Below are 17,362 nucleotides of genomic sequence, written 5' to 3'. Positions count from 1 at the left end.
ACGATAATAAAAGCAGAGATTGCAAAAGAGCAGAAGAAAGAAGTGACCTATATTCAGGAGAATGTGGCCTATATTCAAGAGGAAAACTAACATTTTAAGGCCCAGACTAGAATTAACAGACAAGGACTTTAAAATGATTATGCTAAATTTGCTGAAAAGTCCACAGGAAAAGAAGAATAAAATAGATAATTAGATAAGGAATTAGGGAATGATAGATTTTGAAATTGTAGGAAAAACTAAATAAAAAATAATTGTAAATATCAGAATTGTAGGGAAAAAGGAGTTAATTAAGCTGGGCTGATAACTTGTTATTCGTCATTAGTAGAGGTAATAAAAGAACATAGGAGATCTGATCCAATCTTTTTGTAATCATGACTACATCTCCTAATAAACAAACACAAAATATTTGTTAGAGGACAGTATTTATCTAAAGAATCTTTTAGCAAAATATCTCTGGCTTTGGATCACTTATAGTAAACAAATCTAAACTCTAGGGACTTGCAAGACATCATTTCTTAGAAAATATCACGTAAACTGTGCATTTTACAACTGAGTTATAAATTAGAGATGATTCATTAGAGATGATGCTCCCTATCATGTGAATATCTCACCAAGAAATCTCACATATTACTGGAAAAAAACAAGGAGCTAGTAACCAACCACAATATCCCAAAGCTCTTCAATCATACGTATGTAATTTGACTGTTTATAATTTTAAGATTTCAGACAATTATGGTTATATTAATAAAACAATAAATGGATGAGATTATAAGAAGATCAGACACAAGAGAAGAAAAGATCAGTAAATTTAATGATAGGTCAATAAAAATTCTACCTGCAACATTCTGAGAGTAATTAACTCAAACAGGATTATGCTAGCTCCATATAATTAATTGATATGTGTCCCTCCCTCTGTGTTTTTGTGCAAATCTATATAGATTAGAATGAATATCGAAAATTTGGAGAACTTTAATAGAAGGCCATATATTTCAAGCATGCTTTTTGTGGGAAGATTTTTAAAACTATTTTATTCAGTTAATTAAAAATTGTAGGATTATTTAGAATTGAAATTTATGATTTGGTCAGTTTTTCCAATTAGTATTTCTTTAGAAATTTATCCATTTCATTTACATTGTCCAATTTATTAGCATAAAGTTTTTCATAATGATATATCTGACTAAACATTTGGATTTAACTCTTAAATTTTTCCCGCTGCCTCCCAAAGACTCAAAAAAGAGATAATGAAAACAACAACAACAACAACAAAATAAAATGAACGTTTTAACCCAAGAAAAAGAGCGAGAAGATGAAAAAATGACACACTGACTAAATTAGCAGAAAGACTACAGCCAAAACACAAGTGAGAGGACATAATCATGAAAAAAAATATTGGCTTAGCAGAAATACTGAAATGCTCAGGGTTTAAAAAGCATCTGAGAATCTGATACTAAGGTGGGCTCTGGAAACAAGATTAGCTGACACTCAGAGCCTCTCTCCCAACTCAGTGATCCAGATTATTATTCTAACCCCTCACTCAGCTTTACAAACAATTTCTGAGGTTTATTTTCAGGAGTTAAAGAATCTCAGGGGCTCCTGTCTTAAGGACACCAAGCTCCTTGAGGGTCCCCTAATGAAAGCCTAGTTGCCAACCTGCAACCCTCTCATAGAGCTCCAGTCATCACGGCCCATCCCTGTATGGTCAGTTTCCAGTCAGCCTTCTTAGTTCCTCACCGTTAAATATGATCACTCCACATTTGGTAGAAAGACTCCAAACGAGAGAGAACAAATCTTCAAAAACAGCATTTACAGAAAACTGAGACCCTACGCAAAACAGAAGAAAATTAAAACAAACAAAACTATAACATTTTGAGAGAGAGAAGAAAAGCCATTTTACCCTTATTGGGAAAAAAAACAAAACAAAACAAACAAAACAAAACAGAATATCACAAATGATGTTACAAATGTATACAATTTAAAGGATGGAAAAATGCCCTAGATTATAAAAATATAGTAAAAGAAATTAAAAATTCAAACTCATTTTGAGATATTCAAGTGGGGGAATGAAGTAGAAAATAAAGCAATACAAAAACAAATAGCAAAGAGAAAAGAAATTATGAGAAAATGAGAGGATCGATTTAGGAGATGTCATATTCAATTGGTGGAAATGGGGCTACAGAAGAAAAAAAAAAAAAAAAAAAAAAAAAACAGGAAAAAGGACTTTTTAGGGGAAAAAATACAGAAACTACCTAAAAATGGAAAGCTTCCAAATAGAAGAGTTTAACAAGAGACAACAAGAACATACTATGTAAAAGTCTCAACATTGTGAAATTTCAGAACACTGATCAACAAACATAGAAAAGTGTTCCACAGAAATAAACACAAATTATATATAAAGAATCAAAAAGTTGTCTATTATACACATGATTCTACATAGTTGCATGCCTTTCTTTCACCTTATGTATCTCAGTCCTAGATGAGTTCTACATACATTTCCATATCGATGTTTATTCTTTTTCTTAATAACCAATGATACCAGCTATAAAATTATACGCAAATTATTTAGCAGGTGGATGTATTCCCAATGATCGGAAGGTTAGGTCAAATGGCATAGAATTTGTAGTATTGACAGATATTGCAAAATTATCCCACTTAGATATTATAGTGATTTTACATTATTGCCAGCAATGGATAGTCATTAACTTGTCCAACTCTAAAATTTTTGCCAGGCTAAGAGGAGGAAAATTTATATACTTAAAGTGTTTTTAAAATTGGACCTCTTCAAGGAGAACTACAAACCACTGCTCAATGAAATAAAAGAGGACACAAACAAATGGAAGAACATTCCATGCTCATGGATAGGAAGAATCAATATCGTGAAAATGGCCATACTTCCCAAGGTTATTTATAGATTCAATGCCATCCCCATTAAGCTACCAATGACTTTCTTCACAGAATTGGAAAAGACTACTTTAAAGTTCATATGGAACCAAAAAAGAGCCCGCATTGCCAAGACAGTCCTAAGCCAAAAGAACAAAGCTGGAGGCATCATGCTACCTGACTTCAAACTATGCTACAAGGCTGCAGTAACCAAAGCAGCATGGTACTGGTACCAAAACAGAGATATAGACCAATGGAACAGAACAGAGCCCTCAGAAATAATACCACACATCTACAGCCATCTGATCTTTGACAAACCTGACAAAAACAAGAAATGGGGAAAGGATTCCCTATTTAATAAATGGTGCTGGGAAAACTTGCTAGCCATATGTAGAAAGCTGAAACTGGATCCCTTCCTTACATCTTATACAAAAATTAATTCAAGATGGATTAGAGACTTAAATGTCAGACCTAAGACCATAAAAACCCTAGAAGAAAACCTAGGAAAACCCCTTCAGGACATAGGCATGGGCAAGGACTTCACGTCTAAAACACCAAAAACCATGGAAACAAAGCCAAAATCAACAAATGGGATCTAATTAAATTAAAGAGCTTCCGCACAGCAAAGGAAACTACCATCAGAGTGAACAGGCAACCTACAGAATGGGAGAAAATTTTAAAGGGCTAATATCCAGAACCTACAAAGAACTCAAACAAATTTACAAGAAAAAGACTAACAATCCCATCAAAAAGTGGGCAAAGGATATGAACAGACACTTCTCAAAAGAAGATATTTATGCAGCCAACAGACACATGAAAAATGCTCATCATCACTGGCCATCAGAGAAATGCAAATCAAAACCACAATGAGATACCATCTCACACCAGTTAGAATGGCAATCATTAAAAAGTCAGGAAACAACAGATGCTGGAGAGGATGTGGAGAAATAGGAACACTTTTACACTGTTGGTGGGACTTTAGTAAACTAGTTCAACCATTGTGGAAGACAGTGTGGCGATTCCTCAACGATCTAGAACTAGAAATACCATTTGACCCAGCCATCCCATTACTGGGGATATACACAAAGGATTATACATCATGCTGCTATAAAGACACATGAACACATATGTTTATTGTGGCACTATTCAAAATAGCAAAGACTTGAAACCAACCCAAATGTCCATCAATGACAGACTAGATTAAGAAAATGTGGCACATATACACCATGGAATACTATGCAGCCATAGAAAAGGATGAGTTCATGTCCTTTGTAGTGACATGGATGCAGCTGGAAACCATCATTCTCAGCAAACTATTGCAAGAACAGAAAACCAAACACCGCATGTTCTCACTCACAAGTAGGAATTGAACAATGAGAACACTTGGACACAGGAAGGGGAACATCACACACCGGGGCCTGTTGTGGGGTGGGGTGACGGGGGAGGGATAGCATTAGGAGATATACCTAATGTAAATGACGAGTTAATGGGTGCAGCACACCAACATGGCACATGTATAAATATGTAACAAACCTGCACGTTATGCACATGTACCCTAGAATTTAAAGTATAATAAATAAATAAATAGATAAACAAACAAACAAATAGCTTTGATTGCATTGTGAATAGAGTTTAGCATTTTCCCCACACATTTAGGGATACTCTCTATGTCTTCATATGTAAACTGTATGTTTATATTACTGACTTACCTATCAGGTTTTTCAGTTTTTGCCTCTTAATTTCTAAGTTATTGATATATTATTGATCCTAATCTATCTTTTGTGAGTAAAATCTCTGTGCGGTGTTTCTTTTGCATTTTGATTTTTATGTCTTTCATAAGCAGATATTTTTACTTGTAGTAAAATTCACAAGTCTTTTCTTTCTGACATCAACATTTTTAGTATTAGCTATAAACATCTTCCCCATCCATTTTATTTTTCGTTTTTCTCTTTTAATTTTTGTGGGTAAATATTAGGTGTATATATTTATGGGTTACCTGGGATATTTTGCTACAGGCATACAATGCATAGCAATCACCTGAGGGAAAATAGTGTATCCATGACTTCGAGCATTTATTCTTTCTTTGTGTTACAGATAATCCAATTATATTCTTTTAATTACTTAAAAATGTACGGTAAATTATTGTTGACTGTAGTCATCCTGTGGTTCTATCAGATACTAGATCTTATTAATTCTATCTAATTATATTTTTGTACCCATTAACTATCCTCACTTCCATCCACCTCACTATCCTTCCAAACCTCTGGTAACCATCATTCTACTCTCTATCTCTATGAGTTCCATTTTTTTTTTAATTCTAAGCTCTTACAAATATGTGAGAATATGTGAATTTATCTTTCTGTGCCTGGCTTCTTTCACTTAACATAATGACCTCTGGTTCCATCCATGTTGTTGCAAATGACGGGATCTCATTATACATACATATATATGTGTGTGTGTGTGTGTGTGTGTGTGTGTGTGTGTATTTAGTATTCCATTGGGTAGATATACCACATTTCCTTTACCCATTCATCTGTTGATGGACACTCAGGTTGCTTCAAAATATTGGCTATTGTGAATAGTGCTGAAGTAAACATGGGAGTGCAGACATCTCTTTAATACACTTATCCCCTTTCATTTGAGTATATACCTAGCAGTGAGATTGCAGGATCATATGGCAGTTCTATTTTTAATATTTTTGGGAACCTCCAAACTGTTTTCCACAGTGATTTGACTAATTTACATTCCCACCAACAGTGTACAAGGGTTCCCTTTTCTATACATTCTTGCTAGCATTTTTTATTGTCTGTCCTTTGCACTGGGATGAGATGACATCTCATTTTAGTTTCGGTTTGCATTTCTCTGATGATCAATAATACTGAGCACATTTTCATATGCCTGTTTGCTATTTGCATGTCTTCTTTTGAGAAACATCTATTTAGATCTTTTTCCCATTTCTAAAATTCATATTATTATTTTATTCCTGTAAAGTTATTTGAGCTCCTTTTGTATCCTCATTATTAATCCCTTGTCAGATAGATAGTCTGCAAATATGATCTCCCTTTCTGTGAGTTTTGTCTGTGTTGGTTGTTTCCTTTCCTCTACAGAAGCATTTTAACTTGGCGTGAGCTCATTTGTCTATTTTTGGTTTGATTACTGGTGCTTCTGGGGTTTTACTCAAGAAATCTTTGCCTAGTCCAATATGCTGGAGAGTTTCCCCAATGTTTTCTTTTAGTAGTTTCATAGTTTGAGGTCTTAGATGTAAGTCTTTAATCCATTTCGATTTGCTTTTTGTGTACCATGGGAGATATGGATTAGTTTCATTCTTCCCCCATCCAGATTTACAAAGCATTTCTCCAACATTCTCTAATATTTTTATACTTTCTGTTTTATATATTAAAACTTTCATCTATTTCAGTGTAATCCAGAGAATGTTTAAATGTATATACAAGTTGATTTTTTTTTTTCAGATGGCTATCCATTTGTTCCATGTTAATTATTAAATAGTGCCTACTTATTCTAATAATCTGAGGGGGCAGTTTTATTATATGTTATATATTTTTTAATGTCTTGGATTCATTTTGAGACTTTGTATTTTGTCATATTTGACTACCAATGCAGTGGTGCGATGCTTTTCATTAATGAAGCTATGTAATCTACTTTAATACATGGCAGAGCTCATTCTATACCCCACTTGTCCACACGATGTGCTTTTGCAGAGTACACTTGACTTTATTCGTCTTTATTTCCATGTGAACATTAAGAAATAAGATGTCAATTTCATAGGAAACAAAGATAACATCATTTTTTTGTTAAAATTTCAATAAACCTATAACATAATATGAAGAGTTGAAATCTTTAAAAGTTGTATCTCCAGTATAATAAAAGTTTTTTAGGGGGAAGGTTATTATTATTTTAAATTTACAGATGAAATTGTATGTATTTACCATATACAACATGATATTTTGAAGTATATATACATTGCAGAATGACCAAATCTAGCTAATTAACATATGCATTACCTCATATAGTTATCATGTTTGTGGTAAGAACACTTTTGAAATTATAAAACTCACTGGCAAAAGTAAACACATTGTAAAATTCAGAATATTCAAATACTGCATGGTAGTGTGTATATTACTAATATAATTAGTATGAAGGTTAAAAGAAAAAACTATTAAGAATAATAGTAGCTACAGCATAATATATCTTTAGGATTTTCTTTCAGATTATGTATGCATGCACCTATACTACAGCAATATCAAAAGTTTTCTCCATGTAGAGGTTGCAAGTTTTTGTTAATTTTAGTACTATGCATTTAAACATTTTAATTCTTGTTTGTAAGAAATATTTTCTTCCTTATGATTTAATTAGCTTTGTTCTGTTTATGAAAGTTACTTATTTCTAACTAACGATTTAATTAAGAGAATTCTCTTTCAAAGCATGTAAAAATGCTTTAAAAACTTTCTATAAGTGATATGAATGAAAAGCACTAAACCACTTTTTTTAATACTCAGCTTTTTAAAAAATCTTCAATTAAAGATTAAAACCAAAAATTAAAACTAAAGTCCCTAAAATACTTAATATATATATAAATAGCAGACATTTGACAAAAGAAGACTTGAAGGTAGAACAATATACAAAGAAAAAATGGATTTTGATAAGGATTGCTTTGTTGGTATAGCACTTCCTATTTTCACAAAAATTGCTTAAAATTTAAAAAGTAATGTATAATGCATAGATTATAATTAACATACTGGAAGGTCTTCTACAAGAAGATCCATTATTTTGTAAGGGAAATATAAAACTTTCAAAGTAAATTTTTTTTGCAATATCAACTTGCAAATGCAACAATTACTATTTGTTTAGAAAAAAGTTTACTAGTACATGTTAAGTGTTTTAACTCTGTATGTTTATATTAGATAAGCACACTGAAATAAGGACATGCTTCAAGAAGAAAGAGATTTAAAAGAATTTCTGTCTTATTTTCTTTTTTTTAGCTAGAATTGTATCTTTTCTTAAGCATTATTCATATTGTCTTACTTCACTTCACAACTCTTTATCCACTCTGTCAGCAGCTCTTTTCCTCAAATCTAATAATACACATAATGAACATAGATGATGATTTCGAAAAGAAACAGTGCATGTCAGCTCTTTCTCAAGATGTGCACTGTCGACCAATTGTCCTTGAAGGGTCTTCTTCTAATTAATTACCATCCCTTCTCTGTAGAGCAATCATATTGGCAAGAATTGATTGGGCATGTAAGACACTTCGTTTAGTTGTTAGAGAAATCCCTTAATTAAAATAATTTTCCTGCTGGTAAAATTAATGCACCCCATGCAAACTCACCAGCATAATTTTAAAGTTCCTCTTCAATTATATTTTATATTTTATGAGGAAAAAAGTAAAAAAAGATCTTAATGGCAATTACCAAAATAAACAAGATGGAATTTTGCAATACATAAAATGTATAATTCTATTTACATATTTATTTTCATTTATTTTAACTTCTATTTTGTTTTGAAAACTTGAGAAATTTCACTGCTGAATCTTCATATTGAAATTCAAAATAAGTTTAAGTGTTTTACTTAAATATTCATTCAGCCTGTGCATTATCACACTGCTTCTTTTCCATTGGACAGCCCAACTCATTTAGATTCTCACATGTAGGGGTCGCAAAATTTTTATTTTTGTTATAATTAGCTATATTCAGTAAGCTCTGTCCCGTAATTCAGGAAGAAATAATGATGAAATATGCATACATTGTTTTGAAGATAATTGCTTTTTGCTAAGTTATCCATGAGTAATTTTAACTTTGTATTACAACACCCATTTTCTAAAACATACATTTGTTATTGTACTGCCATTAATAAAGTTGACTATATTTGCTCAAAGCTGATTTATCCATGAGCAATTTGACTTGCTATTATTCATTCCATTTTCCCTCAAAAATACTTTTGCTATTTCATCATTGTGAATATGTTCTCTGTCGCAATTTTTTGTTCTCAAAAGAAGTTTAATATTTAAAAATAACCAAACAGATGAAAGCATTATTCCTACTATGAGACAAAGGAAAATCAAGTTCAAAAATGGTGCAGGCACTGCAGTATGTGAACAAATTTGGTTGTAACAGTAGATAGCATTTCTCAATGTGCACATGAAAAGCATTTAGGGATCCTCAAAAAATACTCTGTGTCCATCCCACTACAATTCCAGTTTGATTGTTCTATAGTGGGAGTTCACCATTAGTATGTTTCAAAAGCTCCTCAGATGATTCTAATATGTGGTCAGGGTTTAAAAACAACTGAACTGACACAATCCCTAAATAGTCCTGAAGTTAATTCCTCTAACCTCAACTATTCTTATTTCTTTGTTTTGTCTCATTGTGTCATTTATAAAATAGTAACTATACATAACAGAGTCTCTGAAAGTTCCTTTTACCATCAACATAGTATTATCAACAATGCTTTGCTCTCTTCTACCACTTTTGGTCTTCAGTGTGATCTGATTAATGAACTGACAACTATTTCTGTCACTAAAGGTTGTTAACACTACAGTGTACTATTTTATGAGCATGGTGAAACAAATAATCGTGTTTTCTGTTTAAAAGGCTAATTGTTAGTTTACTTCAACACTGTTGTGTTGTAATGCAATGTTAGAAATTCAGCTGCTGTCGGTTAGCTGTTACTCGAAACATCAAACTATTAATTTGCTGGTTGTTTGTAAATTGAAGTGCCAAAATATCATTGCCAGAGGAAATATTCTTTAAAAGAATGAAAATATCATATAGTCTTAAGAATGTAAATCTAATTTGCATCACCTAAGTTAAATACTATTAAACATGTAATCAAAGAATGAAAATTATGTTCATCAAAAAAATTGAGATAGAAATTGAAATTCTATAAAACAAAAACATACATGTGAATATAAGTATTGAAATGATTTCATTTCAAGTATGTAAGACTTGAAGGTGTCCTGTTGACACCTTCACACTTGCTATTTCCAATTCATAAACAAGATCTTCCATTTATTTCAAGCTTCCAGCATTATGACTCACATTATTACTCCAACCAACTCCCTAGCTTTTTTTCTTCTCTTCCATGTATTTCTCTACTTGCTATAAAATTATCGAATGCATCAAAAGCTATAGTAATTTTCTATTCCTTTTAGAATAGAAATCAAAATATTTAACCCAGCATTTTAGTTCTGGCTTTATTCCCTCCATGGAATTGTTATTAGTCTTTTCTCACAGCCCCAGACAGGGCTTCAAAGACGCCACTTCTTCTAATATAATGTCTTTACAAATACAATTCCCTCAACCTAGAATCCTCTCTTTTCCAGCTTCTCTGCCATGACATTATTCTCTATATCTCTCTTCAGGGGTCATTTTCTTAGGGAAACCTTTTCTGACAACGCAACTCAATCTCTCAATTGCCCAGTTTTTTGTTTTTTGTTTTTTGTTTTGTTTTGTTTTGTTTTTTTCCTAAACAGGCTTATTGCTTATAAGCATTCATGGAATGCTACTTGTTTTCTTAAGAGCATTTTGATTTTAAATAAAATAACATAGTTATCACTGTATTTGTCCACTAACCACTCCCTTCCAACAAATGGATTTAAGTAAGTAGGAAATAGGCCGGGCGCGGTGGCTCAAGCCTGTAATCCCAGCACTTTGGGAGGCCGAGGCGGGCGGATCACAAGGTCAGGAGATCGAGACCACAGTGAAACCCCGTCTCTACTAAAAATACAAAAAATTAGCCGGGCGCGGTGGCGGGCGCCTGTAGTCCTAGCTACTCAGGAGGCTGAGGCAGGAGAATGGCGTGAACCCAGGAGGCGGAGCTTGCAGTGAGCCTAGATCGCGCCACTGCACTCCAGCCTGGGCAACAGCATGAGACTCCGTCTCAAAAAAAAAAAAAAAAAAAAAAAAAAAAAAAGAAAGTAGGAAATAGCTCTAGTTTACTTCACTATTATGGATCTTGCACCAAGTAGATTTCCTAGGATGTAGTTGGTGTTAAACACGTCAGTTAAAGGAATACATCGGAAAATAAGAGTATTTATTTTATTTTTACTTTATATTGTGTTTTGAGATATAAAATACCTTGTGTGTTTAGAAAGTGAATACTTGACTAGTAAATTTTGAAATAATTCAAGCAGATTTTTAAAAAATTACATAAATTTGTTACCTGTAAATCCCAATTGCCACACATATTCAAAATGAGCAGGACCTTTATCTTGGCAAATACCATGGAAGGTGATTCCATAGTAGCAGGGGTGTAGATGAATCAGGTGAACATTCTTCAAAAACCAAAATGGATTTTTTGTGCACCCTGGAATGCATACATACTACAAAAAGGAAACAAGGAAAAATGGTAAATACCTTTTTGAAATATTTATATATATATATATAGATAGATAGATAGATATAGATATAGATATAGATATATATAACATAAACAGCTAATTTTCAAAACCAGTGATTATAGAAAGCTTTCTAGGACACACTTTTTATACTTCTCTTTATTTATTCTATTTCTTTATCTTTTCTTTCTGTACCATCTTTTGTCATTCATTTTCAAAAGCCTATATGATAATCTTTTAGCTTTGACTCACTCTCAATATACAACAGTCCCTAATCTTCTGTTTGATGGGCTATAATACATCTTTCCCCTCACAAATTAAAAATACCTATGATATAAATTAAGAGATACACCATTTAAAACATAACAGTAGAATTAGCACAATAAAATGTCATGGTAGTGTTCAAATTAGACTTTTGCTATCATTTGAAAATAGTTTAAGATAATAATATGATTTGTTTATGTAATCTCCAGCATCTTCAAATACAAAAATCATATATAGTTATATCCACAACTGAACTAACTAAATGTAAACCATTTTAGGTCACATTGAGGTCATCACTAAGTTTTAGTACATGTTACACTACTTAGGTATTAGGAAGACATCAACCAGCATGAAATCTAAGCCCTAGAGACAAACTAGGGCTATGCATTCTCTTTAGAGCATACCCCTCAATTATTTCTACTTCTCCATGTTTTTGATTAACAAATCTCCCTTGAATTAGGCAGAGAAAAGCACAGCTGAGACATGCAGTACAAGGAATCTAACAGTTCCATTAATGAAATTACTACACTAAGTAAGCATTGTTCTGTTTCAAGTCATGGTGGTCTACCTGGATTTGCAATCACAATTTCCTAATTGCACAACAACCCTAAAGTATGAGTCAACACTAAAGGCGAGGTAAAAAAAAAAAAAAAAAAAAAAAAAAAAAAAAAAAAAGCCAGGTGTGGTGCCTCATGCCTGTAATCCTAGCACACTTTGGGAGGCCGAGGCAGGTGGATTACCTGAGGTCAGGAATTCAAGACCAGCCTGGCCAACATGCTGAAACCCTGTCTCTACTAAAAATACAAAAAATTAGCCAGGTGCAGTGGCACGTGCCTGTAATCCCACCTTCTCTGACGTCTGAGGCAGGATAATCGCTTGAACCTGGGAGGCAGACATTGCATTGAGCTGAGATCACACCACTTCACTCCAGCCTGGGCTACAGAATAAGACTTTGTCTCAAAAAAAAAAAAAAAAAAGTAATAATTTAAAAAAATAATTATCATTTAGTAATATTAAATGACTACCAAAATAATACAATTGTATGATGTATTTCCAAGCTGTGAGATGATCAAAAGCTTTAACCCATGACTTTTATACTGAGACATCAAATGTTGAACTCTACAAATGGCATTAACCAATCTTCACTGTCAGTGGAGATTGCCTTTATTGGATTTGGGTCCTCATTGTGATAGAAAATATGAAGGCCTAATGAATTCTGAATATATGACTGTACAAAATAAACTTAGCAGAATAGTACATTATTCATATTGATAGGATCCTATAGAGTCATTTCTTCACTTAAAACTTAACAAAACAGTAGACAGTTTTATCTCTCATCCCCCTCTCACCCTTCCCTCTGAGTCCCCTGCATATTGAGTACAGTGTACACTGCTTGGGTGACTGGTCTACCAAAACTAAGAAATCACCACTAAAGAACTTATTAATGTAACTAAAAGCCACCTGTACCCCAAAGAGTATTGAAATAAAAATTAAGAAATAATTTAAGAATATCCTCTTCTGGACATTGGCCTAGGAAGACAACTCATGATTGAGATCTCAGAGTAGAAGAAACTAAAACAAAAATAAACAAATAGGACTTGATTAACCTAAAATGCTTCTGCACAGCAAAATAAATAATCAATAAAGTGAACAGACAACCTTCAGATTGGGAGAAAATATTTGCAAATTATGCATCCAACAGCAGACTAAAATCCAGAATTTACAAGGAATTCAAGCAACTCAACAACTTCAAAATACAACCAAATAACCCAATTAAAAAGTGGACAAACAACATGAATAGGCATTTTTCAAAAAAGACATACAAATAGCCAGCCGACGTATGAAATAATGCTCAACATCACAAATCATCAGAGACATGCAAATTAAAACCACAATGGGGCATCATCTTATACCAATCAGAGTGGTCATTATTAAAAAGTCAAAAAAAAAATAGATGTTGGTGAAGATGCAGAGAAATGGAATGCTCATGCACTCCATTGATGGGAATGTAAATTAGTACAACTGCTATGGAAAATAGTATGGAAATTTTTCAGAGAACTAAAAACAGAACTGTGATTTGAACCAGCAATCGCACTGCTGGATATCTACCCAAAGGAAAAGAAATCATTATATAAAAAAGATACCAGCACAAGTATGTTTATTGATTCATTATTCATGATAACAAAAATGTGGAATCAACCTAAGTGTCCACCAATTGATGACTGGATAAAGAAAATTATTTATACACACATACACATACATATACATACACACAATGGAATACTATTTAGCAATAACAAGGAATAAAATCATGTCTTCTATGGCAAAAAAATTAACAAACAGCAACAACAAAAACTAAATTTGAATTAAGCCCTGTCTAAGTTGTTATGTTTTGTCTGAAATTGCTTTTGTTCTTGTTTGTTTGTTTTTTAAACTAAGAATACCAGAAGAAGCAGGATCAAAGATATGAATCCCTGTTTCTGCCACTCAGGAGTTAAGGAATCATTAAAAAATGAGACATTAAATATTCTGTAATAACCTTGAGAGAGAAGGGCCGTTAAGGAGCAATGACAGATGCCAGGAAAAACAACAAAAATAATATGAATCCCTGCTCACAGGGGTGCTGTGGTATTCTTCCTACTACTTTAACCTGAAGACCACATTTGACTTCTGACTTTGCTTAATGAAAAAACAAAGTCACCGAGGATATATTTCAAGGCGTGTCTGAACAACGTATCTGTCCTTATACCCTTCTATACTGAATAAGGACACTATGAAGATATTATAACTTTAGATAAAGTTTGGATTTAGAGGGAGTTATTTGTGATTGCAGCTCTTAATACCTTTTAAAACTTATTGCAACACCAGGACATTATCCTCTAACATAACAACCTTAATGTTAAGAACAGTTAATTTAAAAGAGCAATTTATTTAAGCCATATGTAGAGGTGAGGAATATTGTCATATAGGTCTATCTCTGATTCCAACCTCTCATTTATACCTTGTGTGTTCATGTGAGGATGCAGATACACACACACACACACACACACACACACACACAAACACACACACACACACATTTCACAGCACCAACATGAAAATAGATATAGAATATAACTTTTAAAGCAAGTTAATATAAGTAAAGTATGATGGTGAGAAGGAAGAGTGGAGGCACTTTTTGTGTAAAACATTTAACTTAACAGTCTTTTGGAGGAATTAGATGCATCACTGCTGTATTACAACTGAGCCGTTAATCTTGAAGCTTCATCAGTATTAACTTTGTTCACTTTCATCATGTTGCTGAGACGCTCATCATTTCTGCAGAGGTTCGAGAGAAAGGCCTTTTGAGCAGTGTACAAGTTCTTTTTTTTTTTTTTTTTTTTGAGACGGAGTCTCACGCTGTTGCCCAGGCTGGAGTGCAGTGGCGCGATCTCGGCTCACTGCATCCTGCCTCAGCCTCCTGAGTAGCTAGGACTACAGGCGCCCGCCACGGCGCCCGGCTAATTTTTTGTATTTTTAGTAGAGACGGGATTTCACTGTGGTCTCGATCTCCTGACTTTGTGATCCGCCCGCCTCGGCCTCCCAAAGTGCTGGGATTACAGGCTTGAGCCACCGCGCCCGGCCACAAGTTCTTTTTGTATATTTACAAAAGCTTTATTCACTTTCTTACCTTCTAAATCATGCATAATATTTATCTTCTTAAGGTTAGTGGTAACTAGTGTTGCTTTGTTTTTAGTCTTCAAGTGTTTTTTGGCTTGCTATGTGAAATACATTCCTGGCCTTTGCCCTCTTAATTTGTTCTTGTCCATTGTCTATAATACGCATGTGCAGCTTCTTAAGCTTCAAGTGATGCCATCTATTGAGTGAATAAACTAAATGTTTGTCTTTAAACTGTTCTGACCTTTCTAGAAGCCAAGGGAAAAGGGGAAACATTAAAATATACCACAGCTGTTTTTACTGATTAATTTTATACTGGTAGATCCATTTTGGTTTACTGGATGAACCAGATTTCCAGTTGATATTCCTAAGGGACAACTGTTGTATGGTGGAGAATATTAAACAAATGACAATACTTTGGTAATATTGTTATGAAAAAATATTTATTATACTGACCAGGGGTCTACAAAGTATTTTCTTAAGTTCTATGTTATACAAGTAAGATGATTTTTAAGTAAATCAACTTCCTTTTTTTGATTATGAATTTCAAAAATGCTGCTAATAAAAGAAATTATTTCATCTCCACAGTGAAATGCTCATTGCCTGCTAAAACACTATTTTTTTTTTAGTTTTTGTAAACCTAAATAAAAAGACAATTAAGTGAGGCAAACGTTATTTGTGTGACCAGATAGGTGTCTTTGTGGAATTCAGTTATTTTAATGTGACCTCTTTTTCAGAATGAAGTTAATTTTCAGTAGAATGACGGCCTTCTCTGTTGTTAAGATATCTTAAGTTTCACAGTGACCTCAGGTAATAAGGTAATATTAACTTTTCTCATCAATCTTATTTAGAACCAAAGAGATTAAAAAGAAGTTAGTTTACATGGAAGTGTTCACTTAGTTTGATTTTTCAATTTATTTCAATTAATACTTGAAATTGATGCTTTAAAATAATCCTTATTTTAAATACTATCTTCAATTTAATTTGTGGATTAGGTGAAAAACATTTAACAGAAAATTTTCTGTAGTCTGGGAATATATCTCGAAATTTATACATTTCAAACTTTACCTCTGAAATAGAAGTAGGATTATCTTCATTTAAATAATTTCACTTATTATGGTATGGTGAATTTAAGGTGATCAACTTAACTGTTTGCCAGGGACTTTCCTTTTTTAAAAGCTAAAAGTCTTGTGTCTACTAAATTACTCAGTCCTAGGGAAATTAGAATGGTTACATTTCCTAAGTGTAGATTATACACTCAAAGCTTTATTTCTGAAATTAAGGAGGATGAGGAGCAGAGCTGTATTTGACATGCCACAAGAGAGGAAAATGATCCTCTGTTGCTGTAGGTTTCTAAACTCTGTGTGTGTGTGTGTGTGTGTGTGTGTGTGTGTGTGTGTGTGTGTTGGGGGAGGGGGTATTTAGTTACCATAGCATAACCCAACCTAACACGCTTATCAGAAGTTTCCTCCACCTATAGGTGAGACTAAACTCATTATCAAATGTATTAAATTAGACCTTATACTACAAAATGTATAGCTCATATTTATTTCTATAAGAAAATAAAAATTACATTAATTGCAGTAAACAATAGGTGTTTATAAGTTGCTAATAAAAATATACATGAAAAATAGCAATGTGTCTTAGAAAACAGTTGTGTGTATCTTTCTGAGAAAAAAATTAGGAATAGAATACAATAAAATGCATTTTTTTATTATAAAAGTACTAGATTCTCTTTTCTGTAATTTGGCTCATTAAAAGGGAAAAAGGTCACTTATGATTTCATTTTCCAAACAGCTATAGTCAATATTTTGAGGTACTTTCTTCTAGTTTTCTTTCTTATGAGTGATTTTTCCACACAGATATAATCATACTAACATGCACACACTTGTGTAATCTTTCTTTCATTTATGTCATCTAGGCATTTTTAATTCTAATAAAAACATAAGATTGTATTGTAAAAAAAAGAAAATAGCAATGTGTTAATCTATCCTGTACTTGACAGCCCACTCGATGTATAAAAATTGAAAAGAGGAATCAATTCAGCATTTCCTCTATTTCTTCTGCTACTGAGTAGGGTGACAAGTGTTGGGAATACACAAGCATGCCTTTGGAAGCAAACATCTATCTTACTGTTGACAGTGAACTAATTAACTGGTACATATTAGACAACTAAACTTGAACTGACTTTGAACCTCAATGAGCTTG

The 17,362-nt window shown here is 33.0% G+C and overlaps 1 protein-coding gene across 1 annotated transcript in view; it reads right to left on the bottom strand.

Moving 5' to 3' along the window:
• Positions 1-17,362, bottom strand: part of LOC105479505 (eyes shut homolog) — a 162,493-nt gene that overhangs the window by 10,150 nt on the left and 134,981 nt on the right. The window contains exon 6 of the mRNA XM_071096912.1: positions 11,059-11,218. Within this exon, the coding sequence (XP_070953013.1) occupies positions 11,059-11,218 (160 nt within the window). The remainder of the gene's footprint in view (positions 1-11,058; positions 11,219-17,362) is intronic.

The sequence above is a fragment of the Macaca nemestrina genome, chromosome 5 (assembly GCF_043159975.1).
Source record: "Macaca nemestrina isolate mMacNem1 chromosome 5, mMacNem.hap1, whole genome shotgun sequence".
Taxonomy (NCBI): Eukaryota; Metazoa; Chordata; class Mammalia; order Primates; family Cercopithecidae; genus Macaca; species Macaca nemestrina.
Note: the sequence above shows the minus strand (reverse complement) of the source record. Positions and strands in the feature narration are given on the sequence as shown.